The sequence below is a fragment of the Carcharhinus amblyrhynchos genome, chromosome 17 (assembly GCF_965287045.1).
Source record: "Carcharhinus amblyrhynchos chromosome 17, sCarAmb.v2.hapA, whole genome shotgun sequence".
Lineage (NCBI taxonomy): Eukaryota > Metazoa > Chordata > Chondrichthyes > Carcharhiniformes > Carcharhinidae > Carcharhinus > Carcharhinus amblyrhynchos.
In genome coordinates, this window is record NC_137340.1 from 15,356,344 (window position 1) to 15,378,135 (window position 21,792).

General features: G+C 41.4%; 1 protein-coding gene across 4 annotated transcripts in view; it reads right to left on the reverse strand.

Moving 5' to 3' along the window:
- Positions 1–892: 892 nt before the first annotated feature.
- Positions 893–21,792, reverse strand: part of plce1 (phospholipase C, epsilon 1) — a 325,759-nt gene continuing 304,859 nt past the window's right edge. For all 4 annotated transcript variants that reach the window (XM_080205534.1, XM_080205532.1, XM_080205533.1 and 1 more), the window contains 3 exons: positions 20,329–20,547; positions 17,254–17,465; positions 893–2,996 (listed from right to left, as the gene is read on the reverse strand). In XM_080205534.1, the coding sequence (XP_080061660.1) occupies positions 17,289–17,465; positions 20,329–20,547 (396 nt within the window). In that variant the 3' untranslated portion in view covers positions 893–2,996; positions 17,254–17,288. The remainder of the gene's footprint in view (positions 2,997–17,253; positions 17,466–20,328; positions 20,548–21,792) is intronic.

The following is a 21,792-nucleotide window of genomic DNA, read 5'->3' on the forward strand; positions in this document are numbered from 1 at the left end:
GCATACATCCAGTCATTGGTTACCTTGAGATTGAAATGGCTGTACACAATTTTATGGCAAAAATTGTGAAACCATTTTTAACTGTGTGCTGAAATATTTCAAAATGATCCCTACTGCTCAAATAAACTTGATCCAATTTGATATTTATTCTGGTCAATTCAACATTAATACACATGTTCAAAGTAAGTTATAGTTATAAATACATCCAACATTAATTCACAACACAATTCATATACAATCTGGAAACATGATTTGTATAAAAAAATGACATTTGGCACAATGTTTCAACTCTTAACATAACATTGCACTGTTAAAATTCTCAATACCCACATCTTCAGTAATCATGACATGTCCTTTGCATATCAATAGAACCAAATACAGTAAAGTTAATAGATGAATTGTGAATTTCATATACACAATTGCTGACAATCGTAACTTACTTTAGTATTTATCCAATAATTCAATCTGATAAATAAAACATTCACTGCAAGAAAAATGCATTATACAGTTCAACTGTATTTACAAAACTTAAGACCATATACTTACCAGCCTTTTTTATAAGTAAATGCCCAGTGAATGTACTCTTGACATCACCTGGAATCAATTCAGGGCACAGATATTTGTGCCCGATGCACAGACTCTACTAGACGTGTATGTTCATAAGTACAAGTGGCTAGAGGGTACCATTTAAAGTTGTTTCGACTGGCTTTCACTGACCTTATGAAAAGATACGTTTAAAACAAAAGACTTAAGAAAAAAGGTTTGTTTAATCAACTATATAAAAAAATCATAATTAATACAGGGGGAAAAATCCAAGATGAAAGAAGCACAAAGCTTCTGTTGAGACCAAGCAGCAATCAGTTAGGGAAATAAAACAAATCCTATAGACAGAGAACACGTGTTGGTCAAATGAAACAAAATAAAATTCCACTGTTCAATATCAGTAAGGAACATTCATTCAACAGTACTGTTCATTATCTAGCCAAAGAGTTAATCACAGGGATTCTATATGACTGTAATATTCTGTGTGATTATAACACTGATTAAAAAAAAAGAATAAATAATTACTGCAATTTGACTTTTGATATGCAAAAATTAAACCAACTCACTGCAGCAAGTGATGTTTTTAAAAGAATACATCAACCTCCAAGGAATAGATGAGAGGATAGTAGGTGAGCAAGTTATATCGAGAGTACAATAATCTGCATTGTGTAATGACTATATAGCACATCTGCCAACTATGTTGATGTATTGACAACAGCTAAAGCTCTGGGCCATTTTCATCTACACAACTAATTATTAACTTGATAAGTCAGTTTCTAACTAGGTCCTCTAGAAGAGTTTGCAATGATCCAGAGCAGAAATATTAATTTACATTCAGCAAAGCAGGAATATCAGATCCTCCCTTGAGCTCATGGATTTTTTAAACAAGAAAATGTAGGGAGCAAACTGTACACTTAGATTTTTGTTGTAGTTTATAATGTGTGGATGAAAATGCAGGAAAAAAACTCGTTAAGAGGCAATTTCAAACTAAATTTTAAAACAACTAGTGGTGTCTCTAGATTTAATTCTTCAAACATCTCACAACAATTTATTTAACACATTATCATTTAGTATTTGTTACCAGTTTAATAAGTTACTATCATATTCTCTTGTTCGAGCTGCAGCGTTGTTGCCTAGTCAAACTCCAATATGGTAGCTTTTGGAACTGCAAGGACTATTTCTGTCAGCATCTGTTGCTACTGCTATTTGGGTAGATTATGTGTTTTGTATGTATAATCATAGTGGGTCTTATGGTCAAATTATTGATGCGTCACTGCTGTAGCTCAATTTTGAACATTTGCTCAATGTATTCTGTGTTTCAAAGTCACAACTCATTTAGTGAAGCAATTAAACACCACCGATGCTTGGCCACCCCGTTACAGGTAACCTAAGTGCACAGGAGCTGCCGAAACAATTGTATTCTTTGCACATTTTGGTATTTTTTATCCTCACAGCACATAATGCATTAAAATACACGGTTAGAAATTAAGGGAAAAAACCTTGGGGAAGTTATTTTCCTGTTTGATTTTCATTTTTCATGAAAAGTTAAAATACACATATATACACACACATGCATGAAAGTAGGCAGTTGTAAATAAAAATAATTAAAAGCTGTTCTATAGTATCAAAATAAGCTTACCATTTGGAACTTAAACATGAGAATATATAACTGCAAAGTGTTAAATCTCTGCTTAAATAAATAATTCAATCTAATAATTAATACAAACATAGCAGTGTTTTATATACCTAGAAATTTACATGATTTTCTACTGCAGTAAAATTACATCATTAGATTTTGTATGAACACTGCTTTTCATCAGATTTTATGTATGGATCCAGCACATTATATCTATCTCAAATTTAACTATGTTGTAAACATTAACAGAAAGAAGTAACTTTATGGGACAATTCAGCTCAATGTTACTACCAAAGCTGGCTTCTAGAATGATCCCGATTCAGAAAGCATATAGGTACCTTTAGAACCTACAAATCCTTCAAATAAGTAATGGGGAAAGTGCACAATGTTTTACAACTCATAACTTAACAAGTTCTTAAGCTTGTACCTGCATATCGCCATACCCAGTCAAACTGAAGGTAACATCTCGCTCATGTCTGTGAAAAGTCCAACAGCATTGGTGGCTGTCTGTCCACATGCCCTCTTCTCTATTAAAACAAAGTACATTGAAATGAGCCCAGCTTGTTTGAAACAGTTGCTGACCCATTTTCATGTATGAATCACCTGTACCAGATGATCTGTTTCATTCCAATGGATTGGGTTGTTTGGAAAAGTTAGTTGCACAGTTTCCAGTTTTTCAGAAGAGCAAAATACCAGGAGACAGAGGGAGGAGTGATGTTACACTGATGCCGGCCTTCTCCAGTATTATCGACAAGTTCCTGTGTTTCGTATTGGCACAACACTACAGAAGAATTATTGAGGTCCATTTTACAACAACCTGTGGGAAAAGGGATATTTGAAAAATTTTAGTCCACAAATAGAAAAAAGATTAAGAACCATAAAGAATTGTCAATGAGAACTGTCATAATATGTTCAAATACAATGAATAAAACATCCATAAATTTGGTTTTCTTATTCCGAATTTGTGCTTTGTGATACCATTGTTAAATTTATAGAAAATTTTAAGTAGCACATTTGTAAGATATTTCAGATTTTGTTTTGAATAAGGTCCTAATTTACAATATCTACTACAGGTCACTGATAGGAGGAATGGTCTGATTACTAATTCGGGGTCCTGAGATCGGTAAATGAATACTAACCATCTTCTAAATACTTGTGTTATGGTTCAAGTCAGAAACTCCATGGAGTCCACCTGGATCATATGTTTTGCATATTAATTTGGCTAGGATAAGCATGATAGGTTCCACTTCAGGTATGATTCAAATGACCCACTAGAAAGCTTTTATCAAACAAAGTATCTAAAAATATAGTTAACATGTATAGTAAGAATATTAGCAATAACTTCTATCAATTACAAGCAACACCAAAATAATCATGATAATGTATAATCCTTTATGTTTTTTTATTTTTTTTATGTTTTTTAATGAATATAGGAGCTGTCCCAATTAAACCAAGCCCATAAACAATACCATTCAAACAGGTTTAATACTTATGCTCATGATACTGGAATTGAGTCCTTTGGATGAAGTCTGCAGTTCTCTGAATAGAACAATTTGAAGTTAGAACAGTTTCTCAAAACACCAGGGACTCTAGGTAAGCTTTCAACAGCAGAGTCCCCCCTTCAGAAAGGCAAGACCTTGCTTTCAGATGACCAGCAGAATTCCAACAGCAGGGAGAGAGAGAGACTTTTCAGCTTGATGCCCCTTTTAAAACAAACTAAATGCAACTGAAAATGAAAGAGTTTCTGTCACCTGATCCTCCAACCAGTTTTTCTCCTAAATGCAGGACCATAAACATTCCAATAAAAATAAACCCCATTTAAGCAGCAACAAAAAGACTCCTCCAGCCAAACTGGCAACAATGACATCAACTAAGACTGTGAGTGCAGACAGTATGATTTTTGTAAGAAAATCGATTTAAGGTACACTATTGTCACTCTTGGAACTGACTTTTTTAGCTTGAGTCTCAAACAGTACTGTTGTGAGTTGAGGTCCTGTAAGAGGAGATCTAAAATGGTGGCCTTGAAAGCCATGGAGGAATAAATGCTTTTAAATGGAATCTGTGCTACAATGTGAAGACTGTAAACATTTGGTATTATGCAGATAGGAAGAAGCATGCTATACTGAAAATACCATTTGTGTTAACTATAATTTCCATTCAGCAGGAATGCAAAAAAAAATTCAGTGATAGTCAAAAGCTACTATTAGAAACAATATGCACAAGATAAATTAACATTGCCTTTAACACAGTTACCAAGTCTTCCTCCTCCAATGTCTATCCACTGTCACCCAGTTGGGTGGGACTGCTCTCACCCATTCCATTCTTGCCAGGATATCAGTTGGAATGGTTTCTTTTCCTGTTCCTGTATTGTTACCTCTGGTGATGCCCAAGAATTTTTCTTACCCTACCTATTATCTATATGTTGCCTGCATGTAGATAAGAAATTATTTAAATACCCAGTGTCGATTTATGTACCATACCTAGCTCCACCGCACCACCACCTGGCTCAACTCTTGCAGTGTTGCTAAATTATCAGACTGCATTGATAACAGGCCTGCCATAGTAAATGCCATTCTCACCCCCTGAGCACTGCTGGCCAGAGCTAGCAGCTCTGGATTGCTGTTAGCATCACCAGCAGCAGTGATAGCTGATGTAAGGCACCCTCCATAACCAGCACGGGGCACAGGCCACTGGTGAGCGAGGGCAGTTGCGGGGGGGGTCTGAAAGAAAGGGAGTTGGGTTGGCTCTCAACAGAACCCCCTTCCCAATAATGGGTCCCTCAATTGGGGACTGAGTGCCTTTCAACGGGATCTCTCACGAGAGACCGCAAAGGCTTGTTTTTCAGGCTTCCTGTATGCCCCACCCATCCCTAGCTGAATACTAGCAGTGGCAGAGTGAGATCCTAAAGTGGCATCGGGACAGGAAAGCTATCCCCAAACCTTCACTCCCCCCTGGACTTAATTGGCGCAGAGGTAGGATCCCTACCTCACACCCTCCATCCTGATTAAATGCACCCCCACCTACAAACTCACCTCAGGCAAGGCAATAAATTCTGCACATCGTGTGTTTAGTCTCATCCATCAATCGCCCTACTTGCTTATTTTGGGAAGATATTGGCCATTCAAACATTGCTTACAAAATATAAATATCTTGCAAATCTTTACAAGGACTGTTGCAGCATTTGCAAGTTTCTGAAAAATGCCAGTGGTACTTACAATGTCATTTCCGTGGCAAGTCACTTTCATTCATTGCTGGGAGGCTGTATCATTTCAGTTTGTACATTTCACTGAGAAGAATAAAGGATTCACTGAAGTGTGAATTGCTCCTATTGTGGCTGGATTGAGTGGTGAGGGTTTATTCCCTGTCTGCATCATTGAAAGATAAGCTAGCAAAATCTTCTCCTGCACTTTGACAAAGTATTTATTGTGATTAAAAAACGTTGAAGAAACACCAAGTTTTCTTCAAAAGCGTTCGGAAAAAGCCACCAAAGAAAAGCTGACGTGAGGTGAGGGAAGTCTTGATCAAAGAGGTGGGTTTTTGAAAAGCTTTTAAATGAGGAGCTGAAAGTAGAGAGATGGCGTGTTGAGCGTGAGATCTTGCTATTCTGAATACACGATGAACAGAGGCAGCTGAGGTGTCACAGAGGCGGTGAAGAGGTTAGAGTTGGGTTTCATTGGCATACAGTGGTACACCAGATACACCAGTTGGCAAGGGGCAGCATTTAGATGAAGCGGACATCCTGGATGCATTCACGTGCACTGACAAAAGATGTTGTAGCTCTGATCACATAGAAGAGGGTCAAGAGACATTCTCGCCAAAATAAACATGGAGGAGAGGCACTGGTGAAGGAATACTGCATTCGACCATGTAAAAGAATGCACAGAGCCTGAGGTGGGGTATTACATTACAGACGTAGAGATCTGGGAGCATGGGGGACTGTATGCTGTGAGGGGGGTGGAACCTAATTGGTGTGATTCAAAATGCCCGTTGGTTAGCACTGCTATCTCACAGCACCAGGGACCCAGGTTCACTTCCAGGCTTGGTTCACTATCTGTGCAGTCTGCACGTTCTCCTGGTGTCTGTGTGGGTTTTCTCCGGGTGCTCGGGTTTCCTCCCATAGTCCAAAAGATGTGCTGGTTAGGGTGCATTGGCCATGCTAAATTCTCCCTCAGTGTACTCAAACAGGTGCCGGAGTGAGGCGACTAGGAGATTTTCACAGTAACTTCATTGCTGTGTAATGTAAGCTTACTTGTGACATTAGTAAATAAACTTAAAACTTTTAAACAAAAAGGAGATACAGGAGAGATAGACCTGCTTCTGAGATGACAGCATTCGAAAATTTCAGAAAGAAAAAGGGAACAATTTTGAAACTGTGAATGAATGAAACAATGTCCCTTTTCCAAGGGTGGAATTTTCTGTTTTTCTAACTGTGCCGTTTTTGGCATTTTATGATACAGGACTGCTGGTAGAAATGAAGATCGAGGAAATGTCTGTTTGCCAAATTTGAGCAGAAAGGAAGATTCATTAATTTAGTGTGCAAGATCATGGCAACTAATTTGTATGTGAAAAAGCAGTGAATATCCCACTGGCTCTGCTGACAGCTTTCCTCACCATATTTTTCTAACCTTACTTAAAAGAATTGCTGGAGGTGGGTCCCACACCAGAGCCCAACCCATCAGCAACCTCAGTCTCCAAGAGAAATAAAACAGAAATAAAAATTAAAACGAGTTCACCACCAGCCCCCCTCCCCCACCCACCCACCCACATGGAGACCCTGTCCCACACACACAGGAATGCTCCCCCTCCCCATAGATACATGGATCCATTCCCCCATGGACCTCCCCAAAGGAACTTAGCCCAGCACTGCCTCTTGGGCTGCCCTCCTACTGCCACCCTCAGAAAAGGGACATTGTTTCATTCATTCACACAGTTTCAAAATTGTTCCCTTTTTCTTTCTGAAATTTTCAAATGCTGTCATCTCAGAAGCAGGTCTATCTCTCCTGTATCTCCTTTTTGTTTAAAAGTTTTAAGTTTATTTACTAATGTCACAAGTAAGCTTACATTTACACAGCAATGAAGTTACTGTGAAAATCTCCTAGTCGCCACACTCCGGCACCTGTTTGGGTACACTGAGGGAGAATTTAGCATGGCCAATGCACCCTAACCTGGCAATGTCCAGGGCAGTGCCAGGATTCTGCCTGGGTTCTACCTCTCCTCCCTGGGGGCTGTACTCACCTGTGCATCCCCGGCAGGGACCATTCACCAGGTTCCCGTTTAACAAAAGCTATCGGAAAACTTGCCAACGTGACGGTGGGAAATCCTAATGTGGGGGGAGGTGAGAGTTCTAACAGAGTGGGGAAGCTCACTAATAATTTTAAAATATATTTAAATGGATATTGTCAGGGGGGGTGGGTGGGGCAGGGACAGTCCAGCGAGGAAATCCCGTGGGTGTGAAAACCGTTTGCGAACTCCCGTTGGATTTGAGTTCTTAATCAATATAATTGACAGACGGATTTAGATCATCTGTCGGATGGCAGGGATCCCAAATTAAATGAGTACAGGACAAAAACTTCAACATCTGTCTCTCTCTTCCACATTAACAAATACACCATGCACTGAGCTCTAATTTAGACGTTAGGAATTACTCAGCACGCATCACCTCAGTCATATAACAAAGCAGAATCAATAAGTGGTGAGTGGGCAAAACATTTGGCACATGGAGTTTAGTGTGGCAGAATGTGAACTTGTCCACTTTGGCAACAAAGACTAAGAAGCATCATTTTACTGAAATGGAGAGAGAAAGCAGAACTCCTGAGGCACAGTTGGATCTGGGTGACAGCAAGTGACAGGAAGGCAAGTTGGCGTTTATCGCAAAGGGAATGGGATATAAAAGTCAGGATGCTTTGCTGCAGTTGTACAGGGCACTGGTGAGACCAGATCTAGATACTGGGCAGAATTTTACCGGCACGGCCACCCCAGGTTCATACAGTCCTGCCCGAGGCCAACGGAGAATGCCGTTCTTCTAGCCTCACCCGCTGGAATCGGGATGGGCATGCCAGTAAAAGTCCGGCCACTGGATAAGATGTTCTGGCCAAGCCTGCCCCAAGACTGGAAATTCCCACCCAAGGTCAGTGGACTTTTACATGGTCCACCAAATCTTTTGGTAAGTCTGAAGACATAATTACTTGGTTCTGGTCATCAGGAGGTGTTACTACTACACTCTTTGCTTATATTATTCCACTGCCAGGTACAGGATTAATCATCCATAATGCAGGACAGGAAAATTCCACCTGCTTAAAAAGGATATTATTGCATTAGAAAAATTCAGGGATGGCTCACTTAACTGATTACTGGGGTGAGGGTGGGTTATCTTAAAGTTGTACAGGTTGGGCCTGTACCCACTGCGGTTTAGTAGAACAATCTTATAAAATTTATTTATTACAAGTAAGGCTTACATGAACACTGCAATGAAGTTACTGTGAAATTGCTCTAGTCACCACATTCCGACGCCTGTTCAGGTCAATGCACCTAATCAGCACGTCATTCAGACTGTGGGAGGAAACTGGAGCACCTGGAGGAAACCCATGCAGACATGGGGAGAACGTGCAAACTCCACACAGACAGTGATCCAAGCCAGGAATCGAACCCGGGTCCCTAGCACTGTGAGGCAGCAGTGCTAACCACTGTGCCACCATGCCGCCCTAAGTTTATGGAAACTTAAAGATCCTGAATAGACTTGACATTGTGAATTCTGAAAGGATCCTTTCCTCTGTTGGAAATACCAGAACTCGGGGACACAGTTCAAAAATAAGGGGGGGGTCTCCCATTTAAAAGCAAGACAAGGAGAACTATTTTTCTCTGAGCGGATCAATAATGTGTGGAACTCTCTTTCCCAAAGAGTTGTAGAGTCAAGGTTATTGAATATTTTTAAGGCAGAGGTCATTTGAATCACTTGTTAGTTAAGAATCTAAGAGTATCAAGGGGGAGGCATTAAGGCCACAATCATATTAGCCAAGACCTTATTGGATGGTGGAGCAGAGTCAGGGCCAGAAGGCCTACTTCAGCTCTTAATTCATATGTTTGTAAACAAGGTAAAGCAATATCATACATCCACCTTGAACTATACTTGACCAGGGAACGTCTTGCTGATATTAGATTCAAAATATGGGGAATTGACCCATTTCAGGTGCCATTATCTTCAAAGATGAATGAGAAATGTATCAGCAATACAATGTGCACTCTAAAGGGGATGTATTTCCATTAAAAACTTCAGCAGAGGGAGGAATAGAGTCAGAACAGCCAGGTTTTACTTCCTTCTTGCCACTCCCATGTTAAAAATTTATAAATGGACAAAACAATTTTTCAAAGAATTCTGTCACTTCTTCCCACATTTTTCTACCATCATTTTCTATTGGCACTGTTGCCTCACAGTGCCAGGGACCCAGGTTCAATTCCAGCCTCGGGTGACTGTGCAAATTTCACACGTCCACCCTGTATCTGCATGCATTTACTCCAGCTGCTCCGGTTTCCTCCCACAGTCCAAAGATGTGCAAGTTAGGTGGATTAGCCATGGTAAATGCGTGGGGTTTCAGAGATTGGATGGGCGGGAGAGGGTGTGTGCTGGCTGGGTAAAATGCTCTTTTGGAGATCAGTGTGCACTTGATGGACTGAAGGGCCTCCCTCTGCACTGTTGGGATTCTATGGTCCCTGATTAATCATCTTTAATTATGCAATAAGCCTGTTCTTCTAACCATCCTGACTTGAGCTTTTTAAATAAATCAGTTAGTTATTACATAAATAGTAAGAATGGACTTTGCTCAGGGAAGCAAGAATTTTTCATTCAACATCCTATAATAAAGGAAAAATATTTGAAATCTGACTTCTAAATGAGCAGAACAGAGTAAACAGCTCAAAATACTGTCCCTAAAATGAAAGGATAATGAATTAATGGCTATTATGAGAGATTAAATGAAAATAAAATGGCATTTAGAATTAGCACAGTTAATACAATAGGAGTCAAGAACAGATGGAGCAAGAGCAACAGAGCCAAGGCAGCCATTCATTGAAAGAAAAGCCACTCCATTCTTAGAAAACACGAAAACCCACGTTCAGCTTTTCCTCATCTGTTCTCCTTGACTTTGTGTACTAAAGTTAAAAAGGGTCATCTGGGTTTTATAACAAGCCATTAAAACATATCTAAATGTGAGGCATTCAATTCTTTATTATGTGCAATAGAGTTTTTCCCTGTGTAAAATGGAACTATGAATGATACAGACAGCGTTCTGGATTATGCAGGTTAGTCAGATACACACAGCAACATTAGATTACATTTTACTCTGTGCTTCTGACTGATCTGCCTTCTACATGTAACGCTAACATGAACTTCAATCAGCAGTGTTCATGTCCAAGGTGCTTTGCTGACTGCATACTATCCTTCCTGTATTCCAAATCATATTTTGTCAAATTGACATATGCAATTTTGGTTTCAAATAAACACAAAATGTAGAAACTCTGCACAGTATCCTCGCAAAGCAGTGTAGTGGCATGAAATAAACATCACGATCACAATTCGCTAAAGAAGTGAATTTTAGAAATTTATTACAGTGAGTGGTTGGGATTTATTTCAATTTAGCATTTCAGTTTAAAAGTTTCATTCATGGAATTTAATTTTCCTCTGCTGTTTTTGACTTATTCTTTAACGCAATTGCATTAAATTCTGCCCATGCTAATTCCTTACAGCCTGTTATTTTAAATGTGTTACAGTTTGGTTTGCAAGTTTATTCTAAATATAAATTAGCACTGCTGCCTCACAGTGTCAGGGACTCATGTTCAATTCTGACCTCAGATGACTATCTTTATGAAGTTTGCACATTCTCCCTGCGTCTGCATGGGTTTTCTCTGGGGGCTCCCGTTTTCTCCCACAGTTCAAGCATGAGCAGGTTAGATGAATTAGCCATACTAAATTAGTGTCGGGGGATTAGCAGTGTAAATACATGGGGTTATGGGGATAGAGCCTGGGTGGGATTATTGTCAGTGCAAACTTGATGGGCCAAACGACCACCTTCTTCATTGTAGGGATTCTATTAGAGACAGTGTTCTGAGTGATTTACATTTTGGGCGTTTTGACCAATACTTGATAGTGGAATAATATAAGCTAGGGGTATGGGAATAATAGCTCCGTATTGCCTGAACAAGTCCTTACGTCTTCAGTTATCAAAGGTGACGCATGTAAAGCATTTGATGAGTTGAGTTCCAATTCAAATTGCTAAACTTTATTTCAAAGGGCATAAATATACACAGCAAGTGATAACTGGATGTAGTTACTTCAGCTGGGACAAGTTCAAACAAAATAACCACACTATATTTCCCCATATCTGTGTGTTGCCTTACTTAAAATGACTCATAATTATCCACCTACGTGCTAAATTTCTATGCCCGGACAGAGTTTGTCTTTGATATTTTCCATTTTAAAAAATAGGCATGCAGCATTTGCTGGACCACCTGTCACTCAGTCTTTGTCTTGAATCACTCTAAATTCATGGCCTTAAAAGATTAGACTTTCTAATGCAGTGGGTGTGAGGTAGTCACTGATTTAAACACAGCTCACAAATTGCATACTTTTAACTGTCTGAGGAAATAACATCAACTTTTAGTTCACCAAATCCGTACAGTGCAGAAGGAGGCCACTCGACCTATCGAGTTCGCACCAACAATAATCCCAACTAGGTTCTATCCCAGTAACATATTTATGTTGCTAATCTCCCTGACACTAAGGGGCAATTTAATATAGCTAATATGCATAACCTGCACATCTTTGGAATGTGGGAGGAAACCGGAGCACCCAGAGGAAACCCACGCAGACACAGGGAGAATATGCAAACTCCACACAGATCGTGACTCGAGGCCGGAATTGAACCCGGTCTCTGGTGCTGTGAGGCACCAGTGCTAACCACTATGCCACCGCCCATTCATTAACATTTTGACTATCTACCTTCCCTGCAAAAAAAACTTTAAAAACCCAACATTTAAAGTATTAAGTTTTTTCTATATCCTTTCTATGGACAAAAAGGTCAAAAGAAAATCCCAAAAATGTGACAATGGATTAATTACTGTTAATGTAGAGGAGCCAAAAATCTCACAAGAACACTTTAACACTGTGCTAAAAGGTAGCAGGAAAGCTGCACTGCGACCAAACACTCTGTGAAATGTTGACATGGTGAGCATTAACAGTGCTGCATTGTGTAAACATCACTTCAAAAGTAGTTTGCGTACCTATACGTGCCTAGCAACCATACATGGCAACCTAGAAAACTAACAAAGACTAACCAAATGTTAAAAAGGGAAAGTTGATTTAACTTTCCAAAACAGAGGTGACAGCTCAAGACAAAAATTACTTCTGGCACACAGAGACACGCAGTTAGATTGGAAGATTTCTCATCATTTAAGCTGCAGATCCTCGATTTCAGCAGGCAAATGTAAAATTTGCAGTATTGTTGTTTTTATTCATTTATGGGATGAGAGTTTCGCTGGCTGGACCAGTACTTATTGCCTGTCCCTAACTGCCCTCCATTTCGGAGGACTGTTGAGAGTCAACCACATCGCTTTGGATCTGGAGACACGTGGAGGCCAGACCAAAAGTTTATTTATTAGTCACAATAGGTTTACATTCACACAACAATGAAATTGCTGTGAAAATCCTCCAGTCGCCACACTACGGCACTTGTTTGGGTACACTGAGGTACAATTTAGCATGGCCAATTCATCCAACCCGCAACATCTTTGGACTGTGGGAGGAAACTGGAGCACCCAGAGAAAACCCATGCAGACATGGGGAGAACACGCAAACTCCATACAGATAATGGCCCAAGCCAGGAATTGAACCCGGGTCCCTGGCGCTGTGAAGCAGCAGTGCTAACCACTGTGCCAAGGTGCCGCCCCCCAGGTAAGGACAGCAGATTTCCTTTCCCCCTAAAGGACATTAGTGAACCAGATGGGTTTTTCTGACAATCAACAATGGTTTCATGGTTATCATCAGACTTCTAACTCAAGATTTTTATTGAATTCAAATTTCACCATTTGCCACGGTGGGGTTTGAACCCGGGTGCCCAGATCTTGATTTGGGTCTCTAGTCTACTAGTCCAGTGACAATACCACTATGCCACTCCCTCCCCTAATTAGGAAATTAGCCATCAAGGGATGATGAAACTGCTGATGAAGCAAGACTCGTTTCTCGGGGGAGAGTTAGTCGACCGTTTAGTGTGTATAAATTTCAGTATAGTTTTTAATTAGATCTACAAATCATTATCATTCCAGTCACACACATTTTCTTTCCAATTTGGCAATTCTGCAAGTGAAATGACAGGAAGGTTCAAATAAGGCCACATGATGCATTCACACTCAGGACATCATCCTTATCATAACAATGTGCCAAAATCCACTTGAAGGAAATAAGACTTCATTTGGCCAAGAAAGTCTGAGAAAATGGTACTTTAAATTATATTTTAGCACCTCATGTATTTTACATCATTTATTTTGAGACACAAACATTCCAGCACAATGTTCATTCTCTGAACACATTGTTTCACTTAAAAACATTTGCCTCAAGGTTAAATAATAGCAAAATACTACAGGTGCTGGAAATCTGAAACAAGAGCAGAAAATATTGGAATATTCAGCAGTTTGGCAGCTTCTTGGGGGAGAGTAACAGGGCTAACACGTTTCATATGGATTCTAAATGTTTACGCTACTTTCTCTCTCCACGGAGGCTGCCAGACCTGCCGAGCGTTTTCTAGCTTTTTCTGTTTCTGCTGCCGTAAGTTTGAAGGGTGGCCATCAATGGGAGAAATTAAAAGTTCTAAACAATTGACTTAAGATAAAATGCTGCGGACACTGGAAATAAAAAACTGGAGATGCTCAAAATACGCAGCAGGTTGGGCAACATCTGTGGAGAGAAACAGGCCGGATTTTCAAAGCAAGGTTGGGAACCCCACATCCAATAGGAATCTAGATCCTCACCTCGAGATGTCTTGTGCTTGCAAAAACAAGTGTCACAAGTAGGCTTACATTCACACAGCAATGAAGTTGCTGTGAAAATCCCCTAGTTGCCTGTTTGGGTGCATTGCGGGAGAATTTAGCATGGCTAATGTACCTAACCAGCATGTCTTTCAGACTATGGGAGAAAACCTGAGCATTTGGAGGAAACCCACGCAGACATGAGGAGAACGTGCAAACTCCGTACAGACAGTGACCCAAGCCAGGAATTGAACCCAGATCCCTGGCACTGTGAGGTAGCAATGTTATTCCCTAAGCTACTGTGTTCTTTGCTTAACTGTGCATATCAAAGAACAGAGAACAAAGAACAACACAGCACGGGAAACAGGCCCTTCGGCCCAATGAGCCTGCGCCGCCATTTCAACATTAGGAGTCCCCTCTCCACCCATGACCCTTGTCTATGCTTATGGCACTCCACATTGGAAACCAGATTGAGGGGAGACTAATTTAGGGACAATTTGTTACACCAATCAGCCTAACAGCACATCTTTGGGGTGTGGGAGGAAACCAGAGCACCTGGAGAAAACCCACACAAGCACGGGGAGAATGCGCAAACTCCCACAGATATAATAGGTCTACCCTTTATGATATAACTCCCCCCTACATTATTTCTCCCAAAATGCATCACCTCACATTTATCAGCCATTTATCTGCCCAATATACCAGCCTATCTATATCCTGTTGTATTGCCTGACACTGCTCCTCACTGTCTGCCAGTCCAGCCATCTTAGTGTCAGCTGCAAACTTGTTGATCACACCATGTACTCCCTCTTCCAAGTCATTTATGTATATTACAAATAGAAGAGGTCCCAGTTCTGAGCCCTGAGGCACACCACTAGTGACAGACCTCCAGCTAGAAAAAGACCCTTCCACTATTACTCTCCGTCTCCTATTACCAAGCCAGTTATCAATCCATCTAGATACCTGTCCTTGTATTCCATGAGCCTTAACCTTTTCAACCAACCTACCATGAGGGACTTTGTCAAAAGCCTTACTGAGAGCCATATAGACAACATCAACGGCTTGTCCTTCGTCAACCGTTTTTGTCACCTCCTCAAAAAATTCTACCAGATTCGTAAGGCATGACTTCCCCTTAACAAAACCATGCTGCGAATCCCTAATCAGATCGCAACACTCTAAATGCGTATACATCCTATCTCTAAGAATCCTCTCCAACAACTTCCCTACCACTGACGTCAAACTCACCAGCCTATAATTACCAGGGTTATCCCTACTACCCTTTTTAAGCAATGGTACCACATTCGCTATTCTCCAGTCCTCTGGGTCCTCACCTGTGTCCAAAGAACACAGGTGAGGACCCAGAAAGCAAAAACAGGAGAATAAGATCGCTATCCTCCAGTCCTCTGGGTCCTCACCTGTGTCCAAAGAACACAGTGAGTCCCAGAGGACTGGAGGATAGCGATCTTATTCTCCTGTTTTTGCTTTCGATTGACAGCAATTCATTATTCTGCCATTCACACCTTCTCTAGATCCATCTTTTATTTCTTCACTTGTCCCATTACTACTCTCTTTGGCTCTGTTCCATACACTCCCTACACACCCCAGCTCCCCTCCTCCCCCACTCCTGGAATGTCAACTATTTCCACGTCACCTGTCTTTGATCCAATCACAGACCTTCCCATTTTGTCCTTACCGCACCCCCACACGCCCCCTCCATATCACTGCTTAAAACCTGTAACATTTCAAACTTTTCTCTGTTCTGATGAATGTTCACCAAATTGAATTGCTAAACCCCCCACAAACATGGCAGCCTGTCTTGCAGCAGTGCTAACCACCGTGCCACAGTGTTACCCCAATGTGGTGTTCAGCCATCAGAGGCAGCTCTACCACCAGATGCCCATACCAAGCTCAGCATTCCTTCATGGACACCACTTTGGGAAATACTTGCTGACTTCAGGGTCACTATTGACAATAAAGCAGCAACGTAGATGGACCAACATCTCATTCACATTGCAGCAGGTAACACAGCAGGGGAGATCAGCCACCAATAGCACTAGCTAAAGTCAGGGACCTTAACCTCCAAAACTTGTTATCTGAACTTAATTCAATAACACATGTTAACTTCTACAGCCTTATTTAGCAAAACTCATTTCAATTACATATTGTAATTTGTGGTATTTCATTTTATTAAACTTGATCATACTCAAGAGTGTGGTAAATTGCTGTTGTAAATAACAGCTTAGTAGTGCTTTACATTGCAAGTGTCTGGAGGATAATATTACAGGCTGAACACTACAAAGGTTCACTCCCAAAGCACAGCTTCACTGAACAGAAGCACAGAGATCACAGAGTTGGCCCCAGAGTGTTCAGTCCTGCCCCGTCTCGTTAGGATCCATAAAGAGTGCTGCACTGCAAATTAGTCTTTACATCTCTAGTTTTTGTTTCGAGCCAATGAGCAGCAGCAGTGGGAAGAGTTCTTGATCCTCAGCAAGAATCTGTCTCCATCAATATTGAAATTGTTTGGTAATTTCTGCCAAGCATTTCACATTGGTGAAAGTGGGGAAGATTCTGCATCCAGCATAAGCGTGTGTCTTTCTATTCTGTTGCTGACCAGAGGGGGAATTCCACTTACTCACTATTTTGGCAGCTAAAGTTGGCCTAAGTGATGGCCTGCTGGTATTATTGCTAGACTATTAACCAGAAATTCAGCTGATATTCTGGGGACCGAGGTTCGAATCCCACCACAGCAGTTGGTAGAATTTGAATTCAATAGACAATATCTGGAATTAAGAATCTACCGATGACCATGAAACCACTGTCGATTGTCAGAAAAACCTATCTGGGTTACTAATGCCCTTTAGGGAAGGAAATTTGCCATCCTTACCTGGTCTGGTCTAACACGTGACTCCATAGCCACAGCAATGTGGTTGACTCTCAACTGCCCTTGGGCAACTAGGGATGGGGAATAAATGCTGGCTAGATAATGACGAATGAATAAAAAAAAGTACATACTACGAAATGACATGGTCAAAATCAACAAGAAGTCAAGTGCTAAGTCATACCTGGGCAGTCACGTTCTGCAACCACATCAAAGGCTTTACTCAGTGATCTCAGTAAATGGTAGAGTACCAGCAGCTCTTTCATCCTTACTCTGGGTGTTTTCTGGGGGGCTTGACTGAAGGGGGATGGAAAGGCTCCGACTCTGCTTGCTTGACTTTGTGAATCTCTTTAGTTCATTAGCAAAAGAAAGGCCTTTCTTCTTCTCCTGTGCAGCCTGCCAACACATTCCAGAATTTATTGATCAGAGCGAGGCATTGGGAACAGCACTGGGAAGAAATTAGTCATATAAATATACACTGCGACATCTGGAGGAGGTCAACGGTTGTATTATTTAAATAAAAGTTAACGCAGAATTCTTTTTAGTATTTTTGGCATGAAAACAAAGGAACAATAGTTATCCAGACTGTATTGCAGATGGTACCATTTTTAAATTATCTTAAAAGTTATCGAATGGGATTTAGAATATTGCAGTTTATTGGGAAAATATTACACATAATGCTGAACATATGTAATGTTCTCGCTATTTTTGTGATATGCATAATCCTTCTGTATATTCTGAAACATGAATTCTCTTTCTAGGCTCTTTTTTTTTTAAAACAGTGTTTTTGTTCCCTTGCCATTATTAATCTAAGCTAAGCTGCCACTTCCTCCCCCCTTGCCTAGATCCTTAATGAAGGGAGTGCTGTCAATTTTAAAACTTAGCAGCAAAACACACACATTTTCAAGTTTGGATTTTCTCAGGGTTTGTTTGCTACTGACAAGGCGACAATTATCGCCCATCAGAAGGTAATGTTGGACCTTCTTGAACTTGCTACAGCCTTTGTACAAGTCATGCCCCACACGGTAATGTTGGAGTGGGTTTCTAGAACAAAGAACAACACAGCACAGGAAACAGGCCCTTTGGCCCTACAAGCCCATGCCGCCCATTTTAACATTCAGTGAGTGCCTCTTTCCAATCCTTCTTCTACCTATGACCTTTGTCTACGCCTCTTGGACTCCACAATAAAGGGGTGCAAATTTAGAGAATTATTTGTGCGCCAGATTAAGGGAGGTCTAATTTAGGGACAATTTGTTAACACCAAATCAGCCTAAAAGCACGTTTTTGGGGTGTGGGAGGAAACCGGAGCACCCGGAGAAAACCCACGCAAGCACAGGGAGAATGTGCAAACTCCCACAGACACCGACCCAAATCGGAGATCCGACCCAGGTCCATGCATCTGCACAGCAAACAGTGATAGTCACTGAGCTGTCATGTTACCCGTCAGTTGGTCCAGTTTAAGCATACACTAATAATGTGAAGCACTAGGCAACTCTCAAAGCAACATCCAAGAGCAGCCCTTGCACGACCCACCATGTGTATGCCCCTTGTTGGCCAACAAGGCAGACCAAATCACCTGTGGATGTAAAAAAAAGAGACATCAATAAACATACAACAGCCTATACAGACATTCACGGAAGATCCCCAGAAGCTCAAACGTAAGAGACAGGTGAGCCATAAAATATGTTGGATGGCCCATAGGAATCTATTGATTCCCAGGAACTTCCTGAGGCTCTTGATCCTTAACTAGAACAATCTTTTATATCCCTCCATCTCTAGTCTGCTCATGTGCCTATCTAGGAAAGCCTTAAACAACTCTAGCGTGCCTGCCTCCACCACCCTACTTGGCAGTGCATTCCAGGCCCCCACAACCCTCTGTGTGAAAAACCTCCCTCTAACATCTGAATTTTACCTTGCCCCTCTAACCCTAAGCCCGTGGCCCCTCATGATTTTCGTATCCAACCTGGGAAAAAGCTTCCCACTGTTCACTCTATCTATACTCTTCATAATCTTATACACCTCTATTAGATCGCCCCTCATTCTCCGTCTTTCCACGGAGATCAGCCCTAATTTGCCCAATCTCCCCATATAGCTAAGACCTTCCATAACCAGGCAACATCCTGGTAAACCTCCTCTGCACTCTCTCTAGTATCTCCACATCCTTCCGATAGTGCAGCGACCAGAACTGGATGCAGTACTCCAGATGCACTCTAACCAACGTTCTATACAACTGCAACATTAGACACCAGCTTTTATACTCTATACCCCTTCCTATATAGAATATCTTCCCTGCAACAGAAGGGGCAGTAACGTACTGATCACGCTGAGCTATTTGGTAACAATATAGAAATTTTATTAATCAATTTTTTTACTCCATCGTTAAAGTTACAAAGCCAATGCTCAGAGTGGACCAGGCAAACCCAAACCTATTCCTTGTTTGTTTCAAAAACCAAATTCAAAATCCAACTGAATCCAATTCATGACCTCCATAAGAGAGGCAAACAAGATCCAAGCTGACAAGATAAGGCATTCCATCCCATCCTGGGCTTGATCTTAGCCAAAAGGTCGAGGAGCGATATTTGCAATTTAAACATAAACTGGAGAATGTTACATATGTAAACTTGAATGTGAAGTACAAAATGATGGCTAGTCATGGTCAAGGGGTGGGATTTTCCAAGCCTCCCCACCCTGTGATGTAATTTTCGATAGTGGAGGCACCTTGCCATTGGCTGGTGGTGGGACCTTTTGGTCCTGCTGATGTCCTCCGTTGCTGAAGAGTGCACCATGGGGGGGCTTGCTATTGGCGGGACTGGAAGATCCGGCCGACGGGAATGGCCGAAAAATTTCAGCCAAGATCTTTCAAAATTTTGGGACGCATGTGTACATAACAAAGTGTTGACTGTGGTCAAGTGGTAGCATTCACCTTTGAGTCAGAACGTTCTGGGCTCATAACCACATTCCAGGGACGAGCTCATTTTCCAAGTTGGCACTTCAGTACAATACTGCACTATTCAATCATCTGCCTTTTGTAAAAGATCCCACAGACCTGAGGAATTCTCCTGCCACCCTGGACAACATCTACCCCTTACCCAGCACCCAGAACACAATGTGACCATTTATTTCACAGTTGTCTGTGGGAACGTGTTGTGTCCAGATAGGTTGTTGAGCCTTCCACTGCACAGCAACAACAATATGATAACATTTCATTGGTTGTGAGGCAATGGCCCCGTTAGGCATCAAGTTATCGGTGGTTCCTTACCTGCACTTGTTCTTTCAGTTTGAGGATGAATTTTCCTGCACCTTTCCAGCCACTCTGAGCTACAAACACACTCTCGTGCTCGGAAAGGACCCGGAGAGCAGGTTTCGCCATCGAGGATTTCTTGTTCAGCGGTTCCTTGGTGACCTCTTCCACAAGGACATAGTCACTGGGGTTGGGGTTGTTCAGGATGCTGTAGGAATATTTGGCTTTACTTAATGCCTGCAAGAGCAAACCAAAACAAACTCTGTGTAATTGTAATACTGAATAAATATTCCTTGTTGTTAGCATGCTCAGTCTAAACAGATTCGACCACAGTCTCCAGTCCTGACTGTATCTAGTATAAGCACAGTATACATCATCCCCTAACACACTCCACCCATGCCCAGTGTTAAAACCTACAAGATAAAAACTGTCAAGATAATGCCCAACTTATTTCAAACTGAAGATAAAGATGAAGAAATGAATTAAAGGAATGTTCCTCAGGCACTCTCTAGCTGTTTTATTTTGTAAAACACTCTAAAGTACATTATCTTTTAAGAGTAACCCTACCATGTGCACCTCTGTGCTGTACATTAATTTACCACCAGTCAACATTCCTAATATTGAATTTTACTGCTAATAAGAACATAAGAACTAGGAGCAGGAATAGGCCACTTGGCCCCTCGAGCCTGGTGCACCTTTCAATAAGATCACGGCTGATCTTTCATGGACTCAGCTCCATTTCCTGCCCGCTCACTACAACCCTTATCCTCCACTGTTCAAAAATCTATCTATCTTTGCCTTGAAAAGCTAATCTATCCGTGAAGGGGAAGTGATGGTCTAGTGATACTGTTAATCCGCCACGGCAGATGATGGAATTTGAATTCAATAAAAAAAAATCTGGAATTAAGAACCTACCGATGACCATGAAACTACAGTCAATTGTCGGAAAAACCCATCTGGTTCACTAACATCCTTTAGGGAAGGAAATCTGCCGTCCTTACCTGGTGCAGCCTACATGTGACTTCAGAGCCACAGCATTGTGATTGATTCTCACCTGCCCTCTAAGGGCAATTAGGGATGAGCAATAAATGCTGGCCCGGCCAGCAACACCCACGTCCCACGAATGAATAGAAAAATGTACTTTAAAACAGTTGGGCTGAATTTTAACGGATAAATACAAGCTGGTTTAATTGGCTGAAGAGGAAGGAGCTACCCCTTCATGGGGTGGCTATCACAATCGGATTGCCACTTTGCTCTTTAATATGGAGCTGCATATTTCCTGCCCAGACTTCCATCCCAGGCCTCGAGTCCTGTGGGAGAGGTGCCATGTACCTGGTCCTTGTGGGCCACGGCATTGGAAAAAGATGTCTTTAAACAACAAAGTTTACAAGGGGTCTAGGGTTGAGTGATCAGGGCAGTCGGGGGGGGGCGGGGTCAGGGGTGGTGGTGTGGAGGGTAAGCAATGTAGTGCAGGAGCGGCTG